The 25050-nt window shown below is 44.2% G+C and overlaps 1 protein-coding gene across 1 annotated transcript; it reads left to right on the top strand.

Moving 5' to 3' along the window:
• The first annotated feature begins 2740 nt into the window (after positions 1 to 2740).
• Ms4a18 (membrane spanning 4-domains A18) lies at positions 2741 to 23858 on the top strand. Its single transcript, XM_039098095.2, has 7 exons — positions 2741 to 2985; positions 6280 to 6759; positions 8494 to 8607; positions 11171 to 11227; positions 18359 to 18469; positions 19755 to 19904; positions 22763 to 23858. Exons 2-7 carry the CDS (start codon positions 6292 to 6294, stop codon positions 22934 to 22936), a joined length of 1074 nt encoding a protein of 357 aa, XP_038954023.1. The 5' UTR covers positions 2741 to 2985; positions 6280 to 6291; the 3' UTR covers positions 22937 to 23858.
• Positions 23859 to 25050: the final 1192 nt, after the last annotated feature.

Here is a 25050-nt window from a genome sequence, read left to right as displayed (position 1 = left end):
GGCTCCCACCCTTAACTGAAAATCTTCCTGCAATTAATAACCACTGGCATAGAAAAAATCAGTGCTCTCCATTGGGTATATTAGCCATACTGCAGAGCAGGTCCCAGGCCAGGCAGTAGCTGACCAACACCAAAGACCTCCATTGCATTTCTGTAAGCTTTTTGTCTCATTTGGCTTTGTTCGGGCATTGATTGTTTTGTTGGTCTTTTGCTGGTATATTTTTGTCTCCTTTTGGGGGGGGATTATTTGTTTTCATTTGTTTGGCTTTTTTTTTTAAGAGAATGAGGAAAAGAATATAAAGTTGAGAAAAAATATAAAGTTGGACCGGTGGGGAGGCGGGGAGGATCTAGGAGCAATTGTGGGACAAAAACATATGATCAAAACATATTGGGGAGGATTGGGAATTGTTCTCTAAAATAAGGAGGAAAAACCTAAAAGGTCAAAAATCAAAATCAAAATCTCTACTTTAACAATCAGACCCTAGCTTCCTGGAGCCTGTCCAGGCTTGGGATGTTTTATATAAATAATTATAGCCTAACTCCTAAAGACCCCTGGTGCCTCCGTTCAAATGGCTGGTCTTGGGAAAGATGGGTGGTGTTATAAAATTTACTACCTCACAATCTAATGCAATGCAACCTATGGTCTCTTCCAAGTAAGGCCACACTAACCCAAGGCAAGGTGAGATAACCTCTCTAAACTGCAATAAAGAAAGAGGCCATCCCCATTTAGGGTATAATTTATTCTCTCTCTCCTTTTCTCTCTCTCTCTCTCTCTCTCTCTCTCTCTCTTTCTCTCCTTCCCCTTCTTCCTTTCCTTTCCCTCCATGTTCTGACCACAGTGTATAATCTTTATTAAAATATTTAGATCAGTTTTGGTCTGGTGAATGTTCCTACACATACACATACACCATGCCTTGAACTCATGGTTCCAGGCACAACATAGATCCATTTTTTATAAGGATACCATTCATGCTGGCTTAGGTCCAATCCTGATCACTTCATTTTAACTCAATTCCTTTTTAGAAGGTCCCTACCTCCAAGTGCAAGCACACGCTAACTTTCTTTTTTTTTTTAATATTTTTTTTATTTTATTTTTTTTTTATTATCTTGAGTATTTCTTATATACATTTCAAGTGTTATTCCCTTTCCCGGTTTCCGGACAGACATCACCCTCCCCCCTCCCCTTCCTTGTGGGTGTTCCCCTCCCAAACCTCCCCCCATTGCCACCCTCCCCGCATAGTCTAGTTCACTGGGGGTTCAGTCTTAGCAGGACCCAGGGCTTCCCCTTCCACTGGTGCTCTTACTAGGATATTCATTGCTACCTACGGGGACAGAGTCCAGGGTCAGTCCATGTATAGTCTTTAGGTAGTGGCTTAGTCCCTGGAAGCTCTGGTTGCTTGACATTGTTGTATTTTTGGGGTCTCGAGCACCTTCAAGCTCTTCCAGTTCTTTCTCTGATTCCTTCAACGGGGGACCTATTCTCAGTTCAGTGGTTTGCTGCTGGCATTCGCCTCTGTATTTGCTGTATTCTGGCTGTGTCTCTCAGGAGCGATCTACATCCGGCTCCTGTCGGTCTGCACTTCTTTGCTTCATCCATCTTGTCTAATTGGGTGGCTGTATATGTATGGGCCACCTGTGGGGCAGGCTCTGAATGGGTGTTCCTTCAGTCTCTGTTTTAATCTTTGCCTCTCCCTTCCCTGCCAAGGGTATTCTTTTTCCTCATTTAAAGAAGGAGTGAAGCATTCACATTTTGATCATCCGTCTTGAGTTTCCTTTGATCTAGGGATCTAGGGTAATTCAAGCATTTGGGCTAATAGCCACTTATCAATGAGTGCATACCATGTATGTCTTTCTGTGAGTGGGTTAGCTCACTCAGGATGATATTTTCCAGTTCCAACCATTTGCCTACGAATTTCATAAACTCGTTGTTTTTGATAGCTGAGTAATATTCCATTGTGTAGATGTACCACATTTTCTGTATCCATTCCTCTGTTGAAGGGCATCTGGGTTCTTTCCAGTTTCTGGCTATTATAAATAAGGCTGCGATGAACATAGTGGAGCACGTGTCTCTTTTATATGTTGAGGCATCTTTTGGGTATATGCCCAAGAGAGGTATGGCTGGATCCTCAGGCAGTTCAATGTCCAATTTTCTGAGGAACCTCCAGACTGATTTCCAGAATGGTTTTACCAGTCTGCAATCCCACCAACAATGGAGGAGTGTTCCTCTTTCTCCACATCCTCGCCAGCATCTGCTGTCACCTGAGTTTTTGATCTTAGCCATTCTCACTGGTGTGAGGTGAAATCTCAGGGTTGTTTTGATTTGCATTTCCCTTATGACTAAAGATGTTGAACATTTCTTTAGGTGTTTCTCAGCCATTCGGCATTCCTCAGCTGTGAATTCTTTGTTCAGCTCTGAACCCCATTTTTTAATAGGGTTATTTGTTTCCCTGCGGTCTAACTTCTTGAGTTCTTTGTATATTTTGGATATAAGGCCTCTATCTGTTATAGGATTGGTAAAGATCTTTTCCCAATCTGTTGGTTGTCGTTTTGTCCTAACCACAGTGTCCTTTGCCTTACAGAAGCTTTGCAGTTTTATGAGATCCCATTTGTCGATTCTTGATCTTAGAGCATAAGCCATTGGTGTTTTGTTCAGGAAATTTTTTCCAGTGCCCATGTGTTCCAGATGCTTCCCTAGTTTTTCTTCTATTAGTTTGACACTCTAACTTTCTGAATGTGACACTCTCAGAGGCAGACTTTGGAATGCTCCCACATAATCCTACTGTAGACAAGGCCATAAATACTCTGAGGGGTAGATAAATTCAAGGTGGGAGCCTGCCACTACATTCATTGGCTCTCGGTGAAACTTCGAGGAGGACTTTGGAACTTTAAAGAGAAACCTAATGTTTGTTCTCTTGTGGGAAATTCCTAAAGCAGCTGCAGAAACCACCAGGGCCTGAAGAAGGAAACCGGCTTGCCACAGTTCAAGGTAAGATTTCTGGGAATTCCTTCACAGAGTTTTGACAGAACTCGGACCCTATCAAGAGGGCTCCAAGACCTGGACAAGCTCTGGAAAGATCTTTTGGGAGCTGCAGGAATGAGGACTCCCCTATAGACAGTACAGTGAAGCACGGTCGGAGCTCACAACAACCCAACCTTGAAGAATGCTGCTCGGCCCCCTGGCAGTCTGTTGAGAGTCAGAGCAGGTTCTGGGAGCTATTTTTCCATCTGCCTGAGCAGAGTAGTCCCAGGACAGAAGGCTGGACACCCAGGACAGAAAGCTGAATACCCATGGCAGTGGCATGGAGAAGAATGTCTTTCTGGATGACCACTCCCTAAATCCATCTGGTAAATGCACTGTGGCCAGGTTTGTTTAGGACCTCCGCCAAGAATTGGTGGGGAAGGACAACCTCCTTTGTTCCTATCAGGTCCTCTGGAGCCCAACCCAGGGCTCACCTGCCTGTGTCAATCACCATGTCTGTAACAATACTGCTCTTGAATAACAAGGAAAAGAGAGAGCTAACCCATTTTCCTATGGCATGGAAAAAGAGAATAGTATTCAGCGTAGTATTTATTCTGAAAATGAGAGGCAGGCAGAGTTTCCATCTAAACCATCAGGATCTCAGTTCCATGCTATAATTCCATTAGTAGCATGTCTGCCTAGAAAGCACAGAGCCCTAGGCTTGACACGCACACACTCGGCTCCACATAAACTAGGCACAGTAGGTGCATGATCATAATCCCAACGCCTGAGAGGTGGAGGCAGGAGAATCCTTAGCTATGTCACAAGTTCAAGGACAGCCTGCGCTGTGTGAGACTCTCTCAGAAACAAACCTTAGCTTCAGCATTTCCTGTGTGACTGCTCGGGTTAGCTAACCTCTTTGATCCTTGATAGTACATGGCTGGAAGTGTTGCTTCATATCAGCAGGGCTGTGAGACATAATCTACAGTTGCCATAGTTGTCACGATCAGCCACCTCCCTGGAAAACTCGGAGTTCTTGGGAGAAGGCAAGAATACTCGAAGTGTAAGGAGAAGTGGCACATGCTGCTTGACAGCTGAACAGTCATGGTTTGTGTCACCTGACAGGCACGGACTTCCTCTACAGAAGTTAAAACATGGTGACATGGAAATAAGTCTGGGTTCCAAGCCCACTCCTGTGAGCCATGCAGTGCGTCATTCCCCCTCAGAGCCGTGGTCCCTGTGAGGCTTAGTGGAGACATAGGGGATATGGCAGTGAGGGGGACATCATGGGGAATTCCTTGGCTGTCAGGTGTCAACAACAGGCATTTCTCTTGTTCATTTTTTAATTGGGTGCTGAGGACTGAATCCAGGCCCTCTTGTGCACCGAGCTCTGGCACCACACTGTGTTTCCAAGGCCCTTTTAGTTTTATGTCATTTTAATTTTGAGACATTTTTTAAAGTGGCCCAATTCATCTTGAAATTGCTCTGTAATATAAGTAAGTCTTGAATTTGCAACCCTCCTACCTTGGCCCCCTGAGGAGCTGATATCATGACCCTGTGCAGCCCCTACTTGACAAGTGTTTTGTGGCTGTTGTTTCCTTGGTTTAGCTTCAAAACAGGGCCTCATGGATCCCAGGTTGGCCTCAATATCACTATGTAGCAGAGGATGAGCTTGAACTTCTGAATCTCTCGATTTCCCCTCCCTAGTGCTGGGACCCTAAGCATGTGCGACCACACCCAGTTCATTTGGTGCTGGGGATAGAACCAGGATTTCATATACATGAGGCAGGCATTCTATCCACCAAGCTACACTCAGAGTCCTGCTAGGTGTTTGTCTTACAGACAAGGAAAATTGCAAAAGCCCTCAGAAACCAGCTTGATCTTAAAAGAAGGAAAATCTGGGTATGTTCTGAAGTTCTAGGTTTTTAGCTGTTTGGACTTGGGGAGAATGAAGCGAAGCCACCATGTAAAAGCAGGAAAGGGAGTGTTTCTGGGCTACTGGAGTCTCAGACACTGCTGACTTCCGAGTCATCTAGGAGGCACTTTAGAAGACAGAGTGGGTCTGGAGAGTGAACTGAGACTTTTACCAAGCGATACCTGCATTGCTGACCTAGAGACCACATTTTAAGATCCACTTGGCTTAATACTGGAAATAAAATAGTTCAGAGTCTGAGGGAGGGTGGGATTCAGAGAATAGCCTATCTGTGACAGATGGCTGCTACTCTTCAACAAAGGCTGAGCTAAGAATGCCTTCCTGTGCTGGAAGTGAGGCCCTCACGGAAGGACTGACTCGGTGGTTTATTGGAAGGACACGTCTATATCCACATTTCACAGGCAGGAAACAGAGCTAGGGCCCTTACACCTGCAGGTCCCAAAAGCAGAAACTGTGAAGCAGACCAGCTGTCTGACCTCTGGACCCTGATGCTGCCTTGCCTGTGGCTTCCTTATCCAGCTGTCAGTAGCACTGAGTCACCGACATTTTCCCCACTCTGCCACCTCCTGGCACCATAGAGCACTGGCATGGGTTTACTTTGCCATCTAGAGAGGCCAGAAAGCTTCCTGATGGCATCATGCCAGAACCCACTTCACATTATTTTGTGTCAAAGCATTTGACATCCTGCCAGCAAGGATCTTAGGTGCAAAAGCATTGTACAGAAGTGAATATTAACGGGTGAGGTTTCTTTTCCTCACCTGAATGGGAAATATTTCTGCATCTGTCCTCAATGTGCTGACGAGGCTGGCTGCCTCCTCCCAGGCGTCCTTCCTCATTAGTGTAGGAAAATAAGACATCCTCCAGTTCTACCTTATCAGAAGGTAAGTCGGGACCACAGTCACATTATTCTCCACCAGCAGACTCAGACACCTAAGACAGAAGCACAGGCCATCCTCAGACTCCCTGGTACCCTAGAAATAGCAGTTGAAATATAGACAAACAGAAGCCAACACAGCATTCACGTGGTTCAATTCCCAGTACCCACGCGGGAGCTCACAACCAACTATAACTCCTGTTCCAGGGGATCAGATCCCCAGCCTCCTCAAACACTAAACACACACATGGTTCACAGACATAAATGAAGGCAAAACAACCATACACACAAAAAAATTAAATTAAATAAATTTTAAGGTACCCGACCTTTCAAGAAGTCCCACCTCATTTGAATATTGTATCCTCAGAAAGAACATGGACGCCCCCCCCCCACAGGAAACAAAGACTCTTATCTTACATAGTAGGTTTGCATTTTAGCCAAGACGATGACAGCCATAAGGAGTAAGAAGGATTGTTGGTTTTTCAGTGGAAATTGTATCTTGTGTGTTTTGTAGCAGCTGTGCGTCATGAGCAACCAAGAGAATGTGTCTGCTGTCACTGTCACTGTCCCAGGCAATGTCCGTGCCATCCAGCCTACATATGCTGTGGTCTCTGGAGGACAGGAACAGCCTTTGCAAAAGGCCACCATGCACCCAGCCTCAGCAACAGTGCTCCAGTGTAACCCAGGGAGTGCAAACTTCCAGAACCCACACGTTGTGATCCAGAATCCAGCTGGAATGACAGGCCTGCAGGCTAGACCCACTGGACTACAGTATCCAGCAGGAATGGCTAGTGTGCAGACTGCCCCAGGAGTAATCCAATACTCACCAGAAATGACAAGTGTCCAGATCCTACCTGGAGACCCTCAGAATCCCCTGAACACTGTCCCTGGGCCAACACAGACCTCAAGCCATCCCCAGTGGAACATGTCCTTTATGTCCTTTCCTGAATTTAATCCCAAGAAATTCATAAATGAAGAGGTCAGAACGTTAGGGGTAAGTATGATGTCATCTCTCCAGCTCTGTAAGTCCATGCGTTTGATGGTGACAGAGGGCAAAGGAGGTCACAGCTTCTAAAAGCAAGGGCTAGGATAACACCACAAATGTCAATCCCGCCCTGAATTCCTCAGCTCTCCACTCCACATGTTTTGGGGGGCTATAAAATTGACCAGCCATCCATTTCCTACCTATCTAGGACAAGGATCAGTGGCAGTTTCACTAGAAAAACCACTGATCCGGGTAAGTGGCCTGGGCTTCCTAGAACTTCAGTCACTGCCTCTCATAAAATCTAGTAAGCTCCGCTATATCCTAATGCCTCTGAGGTTGCTGGTTTCCTCTTCCACCAAGGAGATTCCTGCCTCTTTTCTGAAACTTCTAATGTCATTTGGAACCTTGAAAAGTTCAACTCCTTTCTATTTTCTGAGGCAGAAACAAGATCGGTCCTATGCTCTGCTAGACGCCAGCCAACTCCTCATAAAAATGACTGGCTAGAAGGATGATCGGATCATAGCAAATTCCTCCCAGTGCACCCCATTGCTCAGCATGGAGCACACCCTATGAGGAAAGAGTGAACCACAGTTGACCAAGACATAGTTCTCAAAGATCTGGTGGGAGTGAATATTTACTTCCTAGCAGCTATTATAACTGTACCTTCTGGCAATTACCATGAGACACATACACAGCTTTGGTGCTGAAAGTGTGCAAAAGGCCCTACTTCCTTTCAGAGGTTGCAAGCCTTCTAGAGGACAAGGGAAGGTTAAAGGAAACAGACTCATCAAAACCCCCACTATAGTTGGGATGTGGCTAGCTTATGCCCTACAAGGCTTCATATGTCAGAAGCTTTGTCTCCAGGAGATAATGTTGGGAGGTGCCAGAAAGCCTTTAAGAGGTAGGGCTTAACTTGAGATATTTAGATCATTGGACTCAGAAGAGACTTGTATAGTCCTGGTGGAACCTCTTAATAGTTCTCACAGGAGCAAGACTGGCCTCCCTCAACCTCTCCAGCTTTCAGTCTCACTATATAATCTCTCCCTCTTGCAGGTACTCCCACAATGATACAATTTACCACACAATGACAAAGCCAGGGGAGCGCTCATCAGAGCTAGCCTGAACTGACAGTCCCAAAACTATGAGCTAAATCGACTCTCTTTTTCTTATCCAAATTACTCAGCATTTGGTATTTCATCATAGTAACTGTAGATGGGCTAACACATGCCCCCAACCCCTCACTTCTATGTTTGTATCCCAATTTATCAAAGCCACCTCTTAGACAAGTCTGTAAAACTGTATCAGGAATCCAAATGCTGGGCCCAACCACCAAGAAAGGCTGTCACTGTATTGTGGGGAGGTAAACAATGGTGATGTTGCACAGGCTTTGTAATTCTCTATTATGCCTTTTACCCTGTTAATTAATACTGGCAACGTGAATTCTGGTGGCTGAGTATTCAAAATATCTGGGGACCCAAGTTCAAAAAGAAAACTGCTCTGAATAATCTTACCCTTTTCGTTTCTCAGGCCACCCACTGGTGTCAGCTGTGGGACTTTAAAACACACCTGGAACAGACCCCACCCAGAGATGTTGGTCTAGTCCAGATGTTGATCTAGGTGAATACCAATCCCACTCATGCCTCAAGTGGCTCTGGAGTGCCACCTCAAGTGGCAAAGAGCAACACAGCAGCAGCCCATAGCCCCACTTGCTCTCTCACAAGATTCTCTCTGCTTTCCCCACAGGCCATCCAGATCCTCATTGGTCTATTTCATGTATTCTCTGCATTCAACCCTCACATATACTGGAATTTTTCTGTGCTGGGGGCATCAGGATACCTGATCTGGGGAGGCCTGTCTGTGAGTACAAGGCTTGTGTGGCCTCCTTTCTAAGTCATTAAAGGGGAACTGGGGAGGAGAAAGAATGAGAAGAGCCTTGGACCCCAGTCCCAGACATAGAACCCTTCCAGCTTAGAAGTCTGCAGGTGCTGCTGAGGGCTGAGGATCTCAACTACACCCCTGCCCTGACAACACCACCTCGTGTCTATAAGGAGCTTTTGGCTGTAAATATTCATTACCATATTTTTACCAGAACTTTTAGGGTCAGAGCCTGGGCTATGCAGCAATCACAAGCCAAGCTCCACCACTCACACTTAATAAGCCTACTGTAGAGATGGGTCATAGGAAAAAAAGAAAAGAAAGATCATTTAAGTACTGTGACTAGAGTGAGAAAAGGAACAAATAAAGCGGCCCAGAAACACCTCCCCCAAATCCCCCTTGGGGGTTTAGGTTTAAGCAGAGGGTAAGGAGTACACATAACTACCCAATCATGGTCATGGTGTGGTCCTATCCATAGCTGGCCCATCATTGCCTCAGCTCTAGTCTGTCCTGCAAAGTAAGCTGACAAGCTGCCCAAGCTGTGTGAAATCTCCTAGGAAGTAAGTTCTTCTTGACCAGTACCAAGCTTCAACCTTTCTCTTCTTCTAGCACAGGACTCCTAGAGTAATTGTAATCCCTTGATGTGCATTACTGTAATATCCTAATATATGTAAGCTGAAGTCCACAGAGTTTCATGTTACATATAATGTCTACCTCCCATTCATGAAGACAACTGCAAATTTTTCAGGAATTAATTAATTAAGCAAGTTGCCCAACCATTTGGTGATAAGAAATTGGCTTTTAGAGGTAAACAGCCTTGATCAAGGCCCAGCACAGCAATGTATATATGAAAGTCAGGGGAATAGGAGAAACAAGGTTCTTTCAGAAGGACAGAAACTATTTCTTAAGGGGCCTAACTTGGGAGAGTGCAGGCCACTCAGGCTCATGGGAAACTTCCACGGGGTCAGTGACTCTGTACCTGAAAACTTGAATGACATTCACAGGTAATAAAGGAGGAGTTTAAGAGAAGTATTATTATAGAAAAAAATTAAAAGCAGAAAGAAAGCATAACCTTCAAGCCTGGGTAACCAGAAAGAGTGAGAAGAGTGAGAGGTACTTCTCACAACAGGAAAAGCCGGGGAAGCTGCTCGTCTGGGGGCAAAAACTGGGTGAAGGTGAGCTCCTCCTACTGAGGTTAGCTAATCTTCCAGGCTTACTAAGGGGCAGGCTAATTGGGGTCTTGGGATATTTTCCTGACACAGTCAGGCAGCTGTGACTTGAAAGCCCACATGAGTGAGGAGTCCCAAAAACTACATCTCCTGAGCTACTTACAAAATGTGCACACTACTTCACTAATGAGTTTCTGTTCCCTCTACCATACCAACTGCAGCTAAGAAATTGGCATCTGCACATTGATCTTCTATCTGGGGAAAGAACAGTGCTTTCTTATTAACTCTAGTTACTTTCAGATCTGTTAGAATTTCTGTGCTGGCTCTTATATCATCTACTAAAAAGACACTGTTATACTATATACATCTTTATTTCATTCTCTTGTCCTAATTTCTTGGGTTTCAGCTAAGTTTTAGGTTTCAGTTCTTCAAACTCAATGATCTAGGGAAACTTACTATTTTAAAGTTTCAGATCATCCAGTTCAAAGCTCCCTTTTGACTGTACAAAGGCACTACACTTAGCCATTTAGAAGTGTTTTGTCTCGGTGATCCTTACAAGAAAGAAATACAGGACTAAGGGTATGACTCAGTTGTCAAGCATTCACCCAGCATGTACAAGGATCTGAGTTTGATCCTCAGTAGTATAAAATAAAGTATACAGCAACTATTATTACTACAATGAGATGAGATGAAAACAGATTCAACAGTAACTCAGAGAGATCAACTGTGTGAAAACAGGGACCTTGATAGGACTCTCTGGCTGGTCTAGTAACACAGATGAATTAGTAGCATATATGAAACAGGAGCCCCGATGTCCTCTCTCCTAACCTCAGTACTATGACCACCATGCTACCCTGCCCCTAACTTCCCAGGAAAACATCATAGTCATAAACAGTACAGTGTCAGCAATGAGTTTGGACAATGGTATGGTCCACCATGCATTTGCAGAGACCTAGTCAGATGGTGGTGATAATAAATGACTTATCGCAGTGGTTCTCAACCTGTGGGTCATGACCCCTTTGAGGGTGAATGGCCTGTTCATGGGGGGTCATCTAAGATCATCAAGAAAACGCACCAGGTCACACAGTCTACATATAATACACCTTGAACTTTATAGATATTTACATCATGGTTCATAACAGTAGCAAAGTTACAGTTATGAAATACCAATGAAATAATTTATGATTGGGGGATGGTCACCACAAAATGAGGAAGTGTATTAAAGGGTCACAGCATTATGAAGGTTGAAAGCCACTGGCTTAGGGCATCCTACATGGCATGGGATAGTGATAATGTTAAGAGGAAGCACACAGATTTATATGTCTGAGAAACAAGATGTATGAAATTTAATGCAATTGTTCCCTGTGTCTGTGTAGTTTATCATCTCTGGATCTTTGTCAGTCTTGGCTGAAAAGGATACCAACAGTTGCGTGGTAAGTCATCATGCCATCCCTTTGATAACCTTTGAGTCTTAAGATTGTGCTCTTTCCCACACTTGGACATGAATGTCACAGTAACCCTGTGGTCTGACACTAGGTTCAGAGCATTTACACACCGTATTTCACTTGATCCTCACAACTCTATGATGTTTTATTCTCTCACGTTGTAGAGGAGAAACTGAGGCAGAGTATTTTAAGGTAGAGATCTAAAGACCATCAGCACAACTAAAGTCCAAGTTGGAGTCTGCTTTAAGCTAGAAGGTGACTGCCTGGAAGAAGAAAAAAAGTACTTCTCACAGAGCAGCCTCCAGTACATTTTACAAGGAGATTTAAAGACAAAGAGCACCAAAAACTACATCCTTGTTGGCAGTTGCAAGGGGAAGCAGAGCAAGCAAGCAGTTTAACAGAAGCCAAAACATGCAGTTAGTTGGGCATTTGACCCTGAGTGTCTAGAACAGGATTGCGTGTTTTCCCATAGAATTTTTCCCACGGGGGTAGAAAACAGGGTGTGAGTGGGGAGCCAGTTTCAAGTAAACCACAGACGCCTCCAGCTGAGACAAGATGGTTCGTCCTGTCATGTTCCTCATTCATCTTAGTGAATGAGTTAAACTGTAGACTCATCCTACTCTAAAGAGGTGTACTTGCCTCTACAGACCATTAATTTGACTAAATTAATCCTTTGTTTTACACAATTGGCCATGCGATTTAAAGTGCAGGGCCCCACTGTTAACCCAATCTGTTTTACAACTTTTTCAATGGAAACGTCTTTGTTCTCGGCAACTAGGGAGCCCAGCCACAGGGTTTACATAGAATTGTAAATTCTGTATTCCTCTCAAAAGATAAACCTCCACATCTTTTCTTTTTCCAATACAATCAGGCACTTAAAGTGGGTATCAGTGAACAATGGTCAAGAAGGAATATAGGTTTCTAATCTGTAGTCACTCTATTACCTCCCCTTATCTATCTTCCTCCTTAGTTCCCAGGTCCTGGTCTAAAAGCAGTGGGAGTTGAACCATAGCCTTCTGCTTATACCCAGCACAAGACTCAAAAGAACATAAAGCAAGGGGCCAGGGCCAATTGTTGTTGTTTAAATGTTAGGACCAATGTTGGGGCTTAAATCTCGGTTCACATCCAGACAAAGCACACCAAGTCGACATGGTTCCATGTGGAGAGGTTTAATGAGAGAAGAAGAGGAGAGGAGAGGAAAGGACGGTCATGAGCATGTGGAGGGAAAGGAGGATAGGGAGAGAAGGGACAGGGACAGAGAGGAAGAGAGCAAAGAAGCAAAAGACAAAGAGAATGAGGAGGGGGCAAGCAGCCCCTTGTATAGTGTCAGGCACAGCTGGCTGTTGTCAGGCAACTGTGGGGCAGAGCATACCTGACTGTTTCCAGGTAGCTGTGGGGGTGGAGCCTAGACAGAATACCAACACCAATGAACCCTTCATTTTAATTCTGCCCATAGTCTGAAGATAGTCCATTTGGCATCATCATCAGTGACTATTGCTTTCTTGATCTGGATGTGGTGGATCTATGGCATAATGCCAGCTACCTTCACAGCCATAAAAATGGAGAGAATCACTATATAGTGTCTTTTCCAAGTTGTTTTCAGACCCTCTGGCTATCTGCTTGGCCAGATAGTATCACTTGGCTTAAACTGGGGGAAACTAGGGTTGGGTTTCAACCCTAGTTAGCTGGGTCTCTTTGATAGTCCAATTAAGGACCTTTATGGAAGCCTAGAGGTCTTGTAGTGACTTAAGAAAGGAATAGTTAGAGTTTTGGCAACTGTTGGTCTCTAAACTAAGGAAGGAGTGGGAGAGTTCTTCTAAACATAAACTCACAGAAAGTAAATCCCTTTCTATATTCAGCACAATGAGTCCAAAGCAAAGCAAATGAAGGAGGTAACTTGATCTGAGCAACTCAGAAAGTTTTTGGACCTCAGATGAAGGTGAAGATCAGTTACCAGAGTCCTGACAGTTGTTTTAGGTAGAGTGATCTTTTCTCTGTGTCCTCCACTAATTTATATGTTTGAAATGTTCTTTTTTTATTATTTTCATCCTCTATTTCCTCTAGTTTGCCATGGAGTCTCAGGCAAAACTGAGTCAAGGTATATCATCCAAAATCATCAGAATATTAATAGAAGCCACTAGTCTTAGGGCCATTTGTCTAGAAGCCAGGCCAGTGGCCCCATTGCCTCTTGCCTCAGTGGAGCCATTTTATTAATGTCCTTGGGAGTAAAGGATAGCAACTAAGCCACATAGCCTCTAGGAAGGCCTATATCTGTTTTCTTTGTTTTTAATGTCCTTTTCTTGGTAGCAAAAAGTTCTCTTTCTCTATAGATCTTATGTGGACATGTGTGGTAGTGAAAGCATAGTGACTGCCTCTGTATATAGTGATGGACTTTCCTTTTCCCCATCTGAGAACCTAGGTCATATCAGTCAGTTCTAGTATCTTGGCTGAGTTATCTAGCTTGGGCCAAAATAGTTCTAGTAAAAGTAACTACTGAAACCCCCATGCACCTGGTTTCATCTATAATTAAGCTTCCCCTATCCTTGTAGAGTACTGCATTAGGATCTTTCAGGAGGATGTCGCCTCAAGATAGTCATGGATGAATGCCTATGGGTCATCAGCAGGAAAGAAAGTAGCAGGATTGGTGGCAATGGGTTTCCCCAAACCAGACTCAAGGGTGATCCAGTAGTAGAACCTGGTACTGGTTCACATAAGCATCAGACAGCCAGATTTCTGGTGTTCCTTGGAAAAGAGCCTCAACTATGTGGAGTGCTGTGAGGTACCTGAACAGAGTTAGCATTTTTTTATTTAGCTTAGCAGTCACCGCCATAGCTCTTAGGCAGATGATTCATCCTAAGGCTGCAGAGTTCAATCATTTGAACAGGTATGTCACAGGGGATTTTCATGGCCACTAAGTTTGGGTTAAAACCCCTTTTGAAATGCTTTTTGTATATTCCCTACTCTTCAGAAATGCTGAAATATTTAAGGATTGAGGGTCATAGTGTATGTTACTAAGTATCTTTATTTTATATAAAAATTTATTGAGAAAGACACAGAAAGAATATAAATAAAATGAATCAGTGTTGTGTAAAAAAAAAAAAAAAGAAATGCTTTTTGTTTCACAGACCAACAGATGAAAAGGTTTGGAGACATTTGGAAGTGCTAGGACTAGAGCCAAAGTCTGGGCTGTATTTAAAACTTCAAATGCCTGTTATTCAGACTTAGCCCAGATTAGGGGCTCAGTACCCCACTTGGTACTAGTGTTTAGAGACCTTGCAATTTCTGAAAACCCTGGTATACAAAGGCAGAAATTTGTAGGCATACCTAGGAACACTCAAACCTGTCCCTTAGTCTTTGGAGCTGGGATATGAGGTATGACAGCAGTTCTACTCTGAGACAGGTTCCTTTGCCTCTCCTCGGATAATAGCTAAGATAAGTAGCCTCTAATGTACAAAATTTGAGCTTTCTTAGACAACACTTCATAGCCTAATGTCTGCTACTCTTGCAGCAGTCCCTCAGTGGCCTTTTTACGATATACTTTAGGAGGAGGTCATCTACATATTGTAAAAATATGGTCCCAGGAAGCTTCTGTCAGAAAGACAGGAGATCAGATGAGATGATTTCATCAAACAAGGTTGAAGAATTTTTAAAACCTAAGACAACCTGATCTAAGTAAGATACCCACTGTAACTTCCAGCTGGGTCTTTCAGTTGAAAAGCAAAGATGATTGACTCACCTCTACCCATGGGAGGCTAAAGAATGCATCACTGAGATCCAAGACAATGAACATCTGTTTCCCTAGAAGAATCAGTCTCATGACTGTGTATGGTCTTGACCTGCCTGTGACTGACTCTCCTTAGATTTTGAACAAATCTATAATAAGAGGCCCCAAGTTTCTTCACAGGCAGGAGAGTTATCTGCCAGGGTGATTGGCAGGGTACCAGGATGCCTGTCTCTCTAAGTCAGGTGATATGGACTGGAATTTCCCTTTTGTTTACAGGGTCATTGTTTAATCTTGACAGGAAGTTGAACTGGTTGATGAAAGAATTATAGAAACTTGGTGTTGGGCCAGTCCTGGGAGGTTGGTTTCTGCCCATATCCCTGGGAATTTTTGTTGTAAATCTGAGAGAAAGCCTAATTCTATCTTCTGATTGAGGAGAGGACTTTTAGCTAGAAGATATTCTTCTGACAAAGGGCAAGACACCAAAATTTTGCGGGGTATCTGCAAGTCTGTCTCTCCATCAGAGAAGAGAACGGTGGGTTTCAGTTTATACAAAAGGTCCTATCTCTCATTTGGCTCTCTGTTGTTAACCATTACTTGATCTACCTCTAGCAACTGAGACCTACTTATACCTTTACATTTTTCTGACTTTTATAAAATTTTTTATACTAGCTGAGAACAACTAGATGATAAAGACAATCTTTTTTAGCAGCTGCCTTTAAACTTTCTTTAAAGGGTCTAGTGAAATTTAATTAAAGTCTCTTTGGTCAATGTTGGACAGCAGGGAGAATCTGTTCTGTCTGGGCTGCATTGTCTGGCAGCAATCCTCCCATTTATCCCAGAGGCAGTTTTTCTGTCTTTTTCAGAGAATCCTGGGTTTCAAGTTTTCTAATTATGTGGCTCACTGATTGAAAGGAAACATAAATCATGAAAGAGGAGAAAGTTTCACTTTCTCTTTTCCCCCAAGGTTCAGGGCAGGGCAAATTTTTCCCTTCTGTGAGGCTGCTTAGAGCAGATATGGGAGGTAGCAGAAGGAGTTGACAGCTTTGGAAACTATTTCTCCCTCCCTGTGTGCATACCTCTTGGATGACAGGGGCCTCTGGATGAGAGGCCTTCTTCCCCACCTCCATACATGGATTAGAGTCAAAACAATAGAGAACTCCAGATGTGGGGCAGACATGGAGGTTTAGAGGTTTAGAGGTTTGGGGGTTTTACTGAGCAACCTGGCAAAGTCAAAAAGATTTGGGTCCCTAACAAAAAGGGTTGAGGTCTTAAAGCAGGGAGCATCTCACACTAGATAAAGCCACTCACACAGGAAAACAGAAGTGACAGAAACACATAGACATGCAGAGAAACACATAGTAAAGACAACCAGGGATGTCCACCACACATTCATGTAGCTGAACAGACCGGAGGAATCAAGTGACATCTCACACAGATTCTAGATAATTGGATCAGCAGTCAGATTCAGCCTTTCTTTCTGTCCTAACCAGAAGGCCCCTTAACAAGAGTTACCTCCTGAAATAGCAGGCTAGATGACTCTTATTGAAGGAAATTTAGGGGTATCAGAGGGGTCTAGACCACTGCAGATCTCTCCTGAAGCCCTAGAATATCTCAGACTGCTCATTCATTGGCTGCTGTGGTCCACAATCTGTGTTAAGACCTGGGGTTGGTCAGATTGGTGAGGAGGGTCTTATAAGGATCTCACTGGGGCCTCCATATGTTGCCAGGTAGAGACCCAAAAACCACTCAGCACAACCAAAGTACAAGTTGAGAGTCTGCATTCAGTCATCAGGCAACTGCCTGGAAAGAAAAACACTTCTCACAGAGCAGCCTCCAGTGCATTTTACAGGGAGCTTTTAAAGACAAAGGACACAGAAAACTACATCCTGATTGGCAATTGCAGGGGAAGTAGAACAAGCAAGCAGTTTAACAGAAACCGAAACACTAAGTTTGCTGGGCATTTTTACCCATTGAATGTGCCCTTCCCCAAGGACTCTTGGTGGTGGGAATCAGTTTCAGGTTAAAGTTGACTCCAACTTAGACATGAGATGGAGGAAACTTTGCCAGGTAACAAGAGAAAGGTCAGGCCTTGCTTCAAATCACACAGTGAGTATGTGATAGAGCTGGGATTTGAGCCCAGAATTCTCTAGTTCCAAAGCTACAGTGTGACCTATTGCATTTGCTACTGCTACATAATGAATGTCTCAAAACAAAACAAATGAGCAAGAAGCTCTTAGCAATTTGGAAAAGTCATGAAAATGTATTGTGCAATAACCTGGGGGTGTTCTGCATTAAAGCCAAGTCTAGGCTAGATGGAGATGAGAGTGTATTTCAAACAGTAAGGTTTGTGCTGAAACCTAAGAAGTCTCAGTATAAACACAGAGCAGGTCCCAGGTCCTCCTTCCCCTTACTTCTACATGGTTTCTGTCTCTTAAGGAAAGTGATAAATTAAGGACAAGTTATTCACTAAAGCATTTCCCAATTCCTAATCCCTGGTCTGCAAGGCAAATTTCTGCTACCCAGTTCTGCCTTACAAAAGGAGCACCCCCTCAACTCCCCAACTAAGCTCATATGTCCCAACAAGACTCACCAAACACTGCCCACACCTCAGAAAACCCAGTGCCCTGAGGCAGCTCTCTCCTGACTCCATCTTCCTCAGATGTCTGACTTTTTTTTTTTTTCGAGACAAGGTTTTTCTACGCAGTTCTGGCTGCCCTGGAACTCACTCTGTAGACCAGGCTGGCTCAGAGATCTGCCTCCCTCTGCCTTCCCAGTGCTCAGATTAAATGCATGACCTGCCCAGCTTGGGTGTCTGACTTCTAATGGAAATCTCTCCTTCAATTTCTGTGTCTGGCAGCTGTCCCAGACTCAGCCCAAATGAGACATTCCTTTATTTTCTTCCCTGAAACCCCACTAAGGAAGCAGCATGAGTGGAGGCAGGCCATAATTCCTACACCAGGCCATAGTTCATTACACCGCCTGATGGCAAAAGGGAAGCTTTCACATTTGAGAATCTTCCCCAGCCAAACTTGTCCACCCAAGCTCCAGACGCCCTCACGCTGAGTCCCTGTCTCTCTTACTGTCTTTTCTCAGAATGAGCTTGACATCCTTGCTTCTTTCTTCTGCAGAGCAGTCCAGCCACCGTACCAGGCCTCCCTCCACATCAGCCTCCCTTGGCTGCTTAGCCAGACGTCAATATTCTCCCAATGAGTGGCTCCTACCCTAAGGGAGTTGGCACAACAATCATCTCACTGCTTCTCGGATAAACAGGCTTCTCTCCAACCAGCCTGACCCTCTCCCTTCTACCCTGCTCCTCTTTTGCTTCCTGAGTCTTCCCAAATGCTGAACTTATGCTGACCTTTGCTCGCCATTCCCCTCCCTCTGTGTCCCTTCAGGTGAACAGCAGCATTGGCATGAACGTCATCAGTTCCATCTTCTCCTTGACTGGAATCCTCGTTATCATCATAGATTTGTGTTTTCCCACCCCCGGTATTAGTTTTCTGATGGTAAGCATTACAACGGACTGGTCCCAATGCTTCTTCAGGGCCAGGAGAGCCTTACATGGTGGCTTCTTGAGCAAAAAGGAATTGCAACAGAATTCCATCCTCATATGATCCATAAATTACGTAACTTCCACCAAATCCCTGCAACTGCTAAAAACAACCACTAGACCACAGTGAGGACTCTGAAACTAAGAGGGAAATGGTCTGAGGATAGAGATACAGCTACTTGTCTCAAACGGCAACCTGGTCCTTCTTCACGACTAATCAAGTAGACCAAGGAAACCTGGCAGAGCAGGGGTCCGTCTACAGAGGTGAGGAAAGTCTTCAAAGGGACAGCATCCCTGTAGGCCCCAGAAGCCTAATCCAGCTGACAGAACTTGACCTTGATAAGACATGGCAGAAAACCAGACAAGATTTTTGACCTCTGGAGTCCAGCCCTAGGCAAACAGAATGAACTGATGAAGAGGCAGACTGTGGTTATGAGGAATTAAGATTGACCTTGTCTATTAGTCTGAAAAGGGGCTGTTTGACAATAGGCACCTCTGTCATCAAAGAGTATACTAGTGTCATGTAGAACAAACACTTATGGTTCCAGTAGCCCTGATGCTAAACCCTGGGGTTCCATCCTCTGCAAAAGAGGAAAATTGGAGAGGAAGTACTTGTAGACCCTGCCTCCACAATGCACTGTGGACAGGGTCACAGCTCAATGCACACTGAGCTCAGTCCTGCCCTCAAAGCTCTAATTCAGACAAGACCACGGGGATCATGCAACCTAAGCCAGCCCGGAGCCAGGCAGAGTTGATGGTCCTGATCTCCCTGTTACATCAACTCACAGTAAGGACCCCTGGCCCCTCAAGTAGGTTCTCAGTCAGAGCACTTGTTGGGGTCCATCACAGTTAGGGATTATCTCAGGAGCAAGCATTAAAACAAGTAGCTCTTGTAGAGAGAGGAAGTAAATAAGATCTCAGGGGAAGGAATCTGGAGTACTTACATACCAACCCTACCCTACCAGTCATCAATGGAAGACTGATCTCCAGAGGATCGTTTTAGCTTTGGGCTTTGTGGCACAAACAGCAAAGTGGGCTCTGGAAGCCATAAAAGTCCACAATAAAGAAATTCAATGGCTGATAGGTAGAAGTTGGGGTATACTGAATGTATATGGCAAAGGTACGTAAAGGTACCAACAACATCAGCACCAATACACCACACACAGAGGCTGTCTCTAGTCTTCCAGATGAGGTATATGTCGGTCGCTTTAGAACAGCTACAAGGGTGAACTGTCATTCAGTCAACCCTGAAGACTGAAATGCCTCCATTTCCTCTCTGTTCTATGAAGGTAACCTCTGGTATTCTCCTTCCTTTCGCCCTCCTGGAATTCATCCTCACCTGTGTGGTCTCACATTTTGGATGCCAGGCTGTTTGCTGGCCCCATTTTGAGGTGAGTATTGGGCTTTATTCCAGGAGAGCAGCCTGCTCTGGTTTAACAAGGAATGACCAGATCTTGAGAGAAGTGAGGAGGACTGAGAGTGTGTATCAGAAAAGTTTTGCTGAAAAACAAACTACCCCCAAGCCAAGTACCTTAAAACATCAAGCATTTGCTTCAACAGTTCTCAGATATCCCACACATGAGATATTTACATTATGATATGCATTCATAACAGTAGCAAAATTACAGTTATAAAGTAGCAACAAAAACAACTTTATGCTTGGGACCACTACAACATGAGGAACTATATTAAAAGGGCCAGAGCAATGGAAAGATTGAGAACCACTGATTTACATGGTTCTTGGTTCTGAATATCATCCATTCGGACTGTGATAAATGACTTCCTCTTCAACTGATGTCATCACTCTTTGATGGAATCACTCTCTCTGCAGCCAGCTGCCAGATGGGCTTGAGGAAAAGCTGGTACTCAGGTCTCTTAGGAGGATGGTTCATTTTTGCTCCTGTGAGATATCATCCTCCAGTATGCCAGCTTGAGTTTCTTCACAAGGCATCTGAGTACCCAGAAAAACATGTAATCTCTCACAGGCAAGCACTCTAGCCCTTGCTTGTGCTCTATTTGCTGATGTCCTTTAGCCAAAGTCATTCACATGGCTAAACTTAGTACCTGTGAGCAGAGGACTAGTTCCAGTTATGGGGAGAAAAGCTACAACGTTACCTAAGAGGAATGAATAGGAGGATTTCCAATTGAGTTACTAACACTTCCAAAAGAATCAAACCATGTTAATCTCCAACCCAGGATTCCCAAGCATTCCATCCAATTCCGTTACCATACTTGAAGACCAGGATCCAGTTTTGGATTATGGGTCCACTCAACACTGCAAGCTAGAAGCTAAAAGCATCTTTGGAGCTGAGAATGTAGGCTGGAAACTTGGTTGGCATACAGGAAACACTAGGTTTGATCTCCAGTGCTGCTTAAACCAGGCATGGTGGTACATACTTATAATCCCAGAACTTGGGAGGTAGAGGCAGGAGAATTGGAAACTCAAGGTCATCCTTGGCTACTTAGCAAGTTTGAGGCCAACCTGAACAACATGAGACTCTATCTCAAAAACAATTACAATAATAATTTTTATAATTCCATTAATATATCCGACAGAGTCTAGTGAGACAAGAACCAGATAACTCAAATCCATTCTCCCATTCAATAGAGAAAGAGGCTCAGGACAAATTCTAAAATCCTATGTCTGGAGATACAACTGGGTGGTTAAGAGCACTGGCTGCTCTTCTAAAAGACCCAGGTTCAGTTCCTAGCACCCACTTGGCAGCTCACAGCTGTAAATAATTACTGTTCCAGGGGATCTGATGCCCTCTTCTGCCCTCTGCAAACACGAAGCACATACACAGTATGCAATCATTCACACAGGCAAAACATCCCTACTCACAGAACAAATATTTTTAATGAAATCCTATGGGGCAATATTTCCCACAGGATGGCAGAGTGCACTCCTTGGATAAGAATCAGTTCAGCTTTGAGGAAGGATCTGCCATTGCTTTCTACTGCTTCCTGGATGTGTCTCCCTAGTCCACTGTTCTCTGGGGTCTTGATCTCTAGTTTCTTGGCTCTCTCAGTAACATTTTTGCTTTCTCAAAAGAAAGAGTCCACCTTTTCCACCTTAAGAAAGATGTGCAATTCTCTAAGCATTTTTGTACTTTAAGCAACATCGGCTCATATTTAGTGGTCCTTTGGCTAATACAAGTTCCTCAAAAATCAATTGGGATGTTTTATGTACCAGAGTATGGATGTTGCAACTTGACAAAAGCCTCATCATCAGTTGTGTTCTGGTTAGACCTCCCTCTAGACCTACCATCACCTATTTTGAAATCTGACTTCTCTGGAACCAAACCCATAAGAACAGCCTTTCAGAAGCTTTTGGGTATAGCCAAGGGCCTCACTAAAGGCTGAAGGCATGACTGTACAAGTGCAAGGACCTGAGTTCAGATGCCTAGCATTCACATCAAAAGGCAGGTTCTGCAGCATGTGTCTGTAACTCCAGAACTGAGGATCAGGGAAGGCGGGGCCAAGATGGGTAGATGGAGCTCATTGGCCAGTCAATTTAGCCAATCAGTGAGCTCCTGGTTCAGTGAGAGAACTTGTCTCAAAAATTAAAGTGGAGAGCGGGTAAGGAAGACACACAGTGACATCTCTGTCCTTCATACACGTGTGCACACACATTCACACATATCCCCATGCACTGTGCACACACACATAAACACACACAGTCTTACTTAGCACAGGTTGATTAAACACAATCCTTTCTAACATTTGTTGTTAGGCCTAAAATTTACTTTGAATGCCATTTATCCATAGGTAACTTCAAAAATACACCCCTAAGATATAATGGCTCACACAACAGGCATTTAGCTCATGATCCTCTAGGTCTTGCAGTCAGCTCTGATCTGCTGGGATTCCCAGGTTTGTAGCTCTTTGCTAAGATACCCAGTGACCGGGTGGGCTTGGATTGGGTGGGACAGATGCACACATGTCTGGCAGTTGGCAAACTGGCTGTGGACAGAAAAAAAAAAACTGGGCTACTCATCTATTATTTATCAGGTCAGGCAGACTGTGTTCTGTTCCAATGAGAAAATACAGTAGGCAAAATACAGGTTGCTGCTTGTATCCCCATTACTAACATTGTTTCCTTAGCCAAAGAAGGTTATGTGACCAAGCCCAGTATGGTCATGAGAGAGGGTCTCCAAAGGCATGGGAAGAGGAAGGGAAAGAAGTTGCATCCTTTTTTAAAACTTCATTACAGAGGACACTGATTGGCTTCCTGTTTTTTGTCTTTCAGAACATGACAGTGTTCCCAACCATGTTTGGTGGCAACACAGTCAACACAACCACTGGACCTGTCAGCACCACCAGCCCAAACAGTGCCACCAACATCCCAGTCCAGCCCACCCTGCCCAGTGATGTTCCCCCTGAACAGTTATACCACGATGTAGCTGATCATGCCCAGAAATAGTTGACAGAATCGCTGATAGAATGCTCATTTCAATGACAAGGAAGCCCTGCTATAACAGTATCTTTGTTTCACCATGAAACACCTGTGACCTTGACCTTGGCATTGCCTCTAGGCCAAGATGAACATCCATTTTTTGCACCTCTTCACTCATAGGCTTCCCTTTGGTTTGTTATTGATTGTGCTTTTTTAATTCATAACCGTTTTTCCCTTTGACTCTTGGTATCTTTTAACTTTTTAAGGAACTGTGTACAATGTTGCGTCCTGTGTTCAGTTGCTTCTGTTGAATGCTTATTGTTGGAAGCCAATTCTAAACTAATAGGCCAACTGTGGGTTCAGCCTCTAATTTCCCTCCCCCAACTCTAATCCTGTAAGGTAATTCCCCTTACCCATGGAACATGAGGAGAAGCACAAAAAGTATGGACTGCCTAACCCTGGTGTGTGTCCCCAGCACTTCTGGGTGTGTGTGAGTGGGACCCCAAATGGACACCAGACAGCCTGCTGGAGCTGGAACAAAAAAGCCACTCAAGCCCAAGGAAAAGAGCTGTCTGAGTCGGGCAATGGTAGAGATGCAAACTTCACAGGGCAAATAGGAAGGGACCTCTCAAGGGTGAGAGCAGGATGAGAGCAACTCCATTAAGTACCCGGGACACTATGTATTTCCCAGCAAAGTGTTACAAACAATTGTATGAGCAGAATTGACAGATTCGGCCATATCCAAAGAACAGGCAAAGACAAGGATCATTTAGCAAGAGGGAGATCTGACCGTACTGGCCAAATCACTGGCTTATGGGCTACATGAACCTGCAGAGGATCTGGGAGGTAAGGCTGGGTACTGTGAACACTCCAGCATCTCCAGCATCTCCAGCTTCTCCTGTTCTCCTGTTGTTTGTTTTGTTGAAGTAAAGGTAATTTTAGAGGACAATAAATCAAGACCTCATGTTTCTTAGTCTGGCCTTAAACTCCCAAGCTGAAGAAGGGCTTGAACTTCTGATTCACCTGCCTCTATCTCTTTTTATTTTTTTCCTTTTTTTTTTAATTGGATTTTTTTTTATGTTTCTTCTCTTTACTGAGCTAATGTTTCTTTATTTTGCATATTCATGCTTCATCTCATGTATGGTTTCCAAAGACTTTCTCTGTTCTGAAATGTGATGCTTCTATGTTATTTTCTTCATGGTTACAGAGCTTTATGGTTTAGTGTAATGTCTAATTGGATTTTTTTTTTAAATTACATTTCAAATGTTATTCCCTTTCCCGGTTTCCCATCCATTACTCCCTACCCCATCCCCTCTCTCCCTTCTTCTATGAGGGTGTTCCCCCTCCCCAACCACCCCCCTTTCCCACCTCCCTGCTCTGACATTCCCCTACACTGGGGGGTGGGGGGGGAGGTCCAGCCTTGGCAGGACCAAGGGCTTTTCCTCCCTTTGGTACCCAACAAGGCCACCCTCTGCTACATATGCAGCTGAAGCCGTGGGTCTGTCTGTGAGTAGTCTTTGGGTAGTGGTTTAATCCCTGGGAGCTCTGCTTGGTTAATATTGTTCTTATGGGGTTGCAAGCCCATCCATCTCTTAAGCACTGCTGTGATAGGGATGTGTCACCATGCTTAACTCCCTTCCTATTCTGAAATCTCAGTATCCTATAGGGGGGAAAGGAAACACATCTCTTCTCTCCCCCTGAAGCTTCCAGAATCTTTCAAGACAGCAGACAGTAGACAGATTAACAGGAGAGAAGATATTTAAATTTATTAGGTGCCTGTCACAGAATCTCACAAATCCTGAGAAGAGCCAGATGGGTGTGGCTTGTGCAGAATCAGGTATTGCAGGAAGAAACAAACAGCTGAGGCTTGGAGGGAAGGGATAGCCATGGGCTGAGAAGGGTAAAGGGAGTAATGCAGGGTGGACAGAGTCTCAATGCAGGAACAAAGGTAGTTTCTCTATAGTAATTAAAGTTGCAGGCAAATGGTGTGTGGCAGTCTGTAGTGTTGATACAGTCTCCTGTGACATTAATCCCCCTGCTTGCACAACTCGTGGCAACAACAAGGCCTTGAGGAGAGCCTGTCTTTAGATAATAGAAATTCAAGAGTGCCCTGAGGAGCAAGTCATAAGGAGGAGGAAGGT

The sequence above is a fragment of the Rattus norvegicus genome, chromosome 1 (assembly GCF_036323735.1).
Source record: "Rattus norvegicus strain BN/NHsdMcwi chromosome 1, GRCr8, whole genome shotgun sequence".
NCBI lineage: Eukaryota > Metazoa > Chordata > Mammalia > Rodentia > Muridae > Rattus > Rattus norvegicus.
The sequence above is the reverse complement of the archived record's forward strand: the minus strand, read 5'-3'. Positions and strand labels throughout refer to the sequence as shown.

Bases quoted from the DNA above. Each gene is read 5' to 3' on its own strand.
- Ms4a18 (XM_039098095.2), top strand. From the start codon at position 6,292: ATGAGCAACCAAGAGAATGTGTCTGCTGTCACTGTCACTGTCCCAGGC. The intron at 8,608-11,170 runs GTGAGTACAAGG...GTGTCTGTGTAG, and splicing joins TGATCTGGGGAGGCCTGTCT to TTTATCATCTCTGGATCTTT. The intron at 19,905-22,762 runs GTGAGTATTGGG...TTTGTCTTTCAG, and splicing joins TTTGCTGGCCCCATTTTGAG to AACATGACAGTGTTCCCAAC.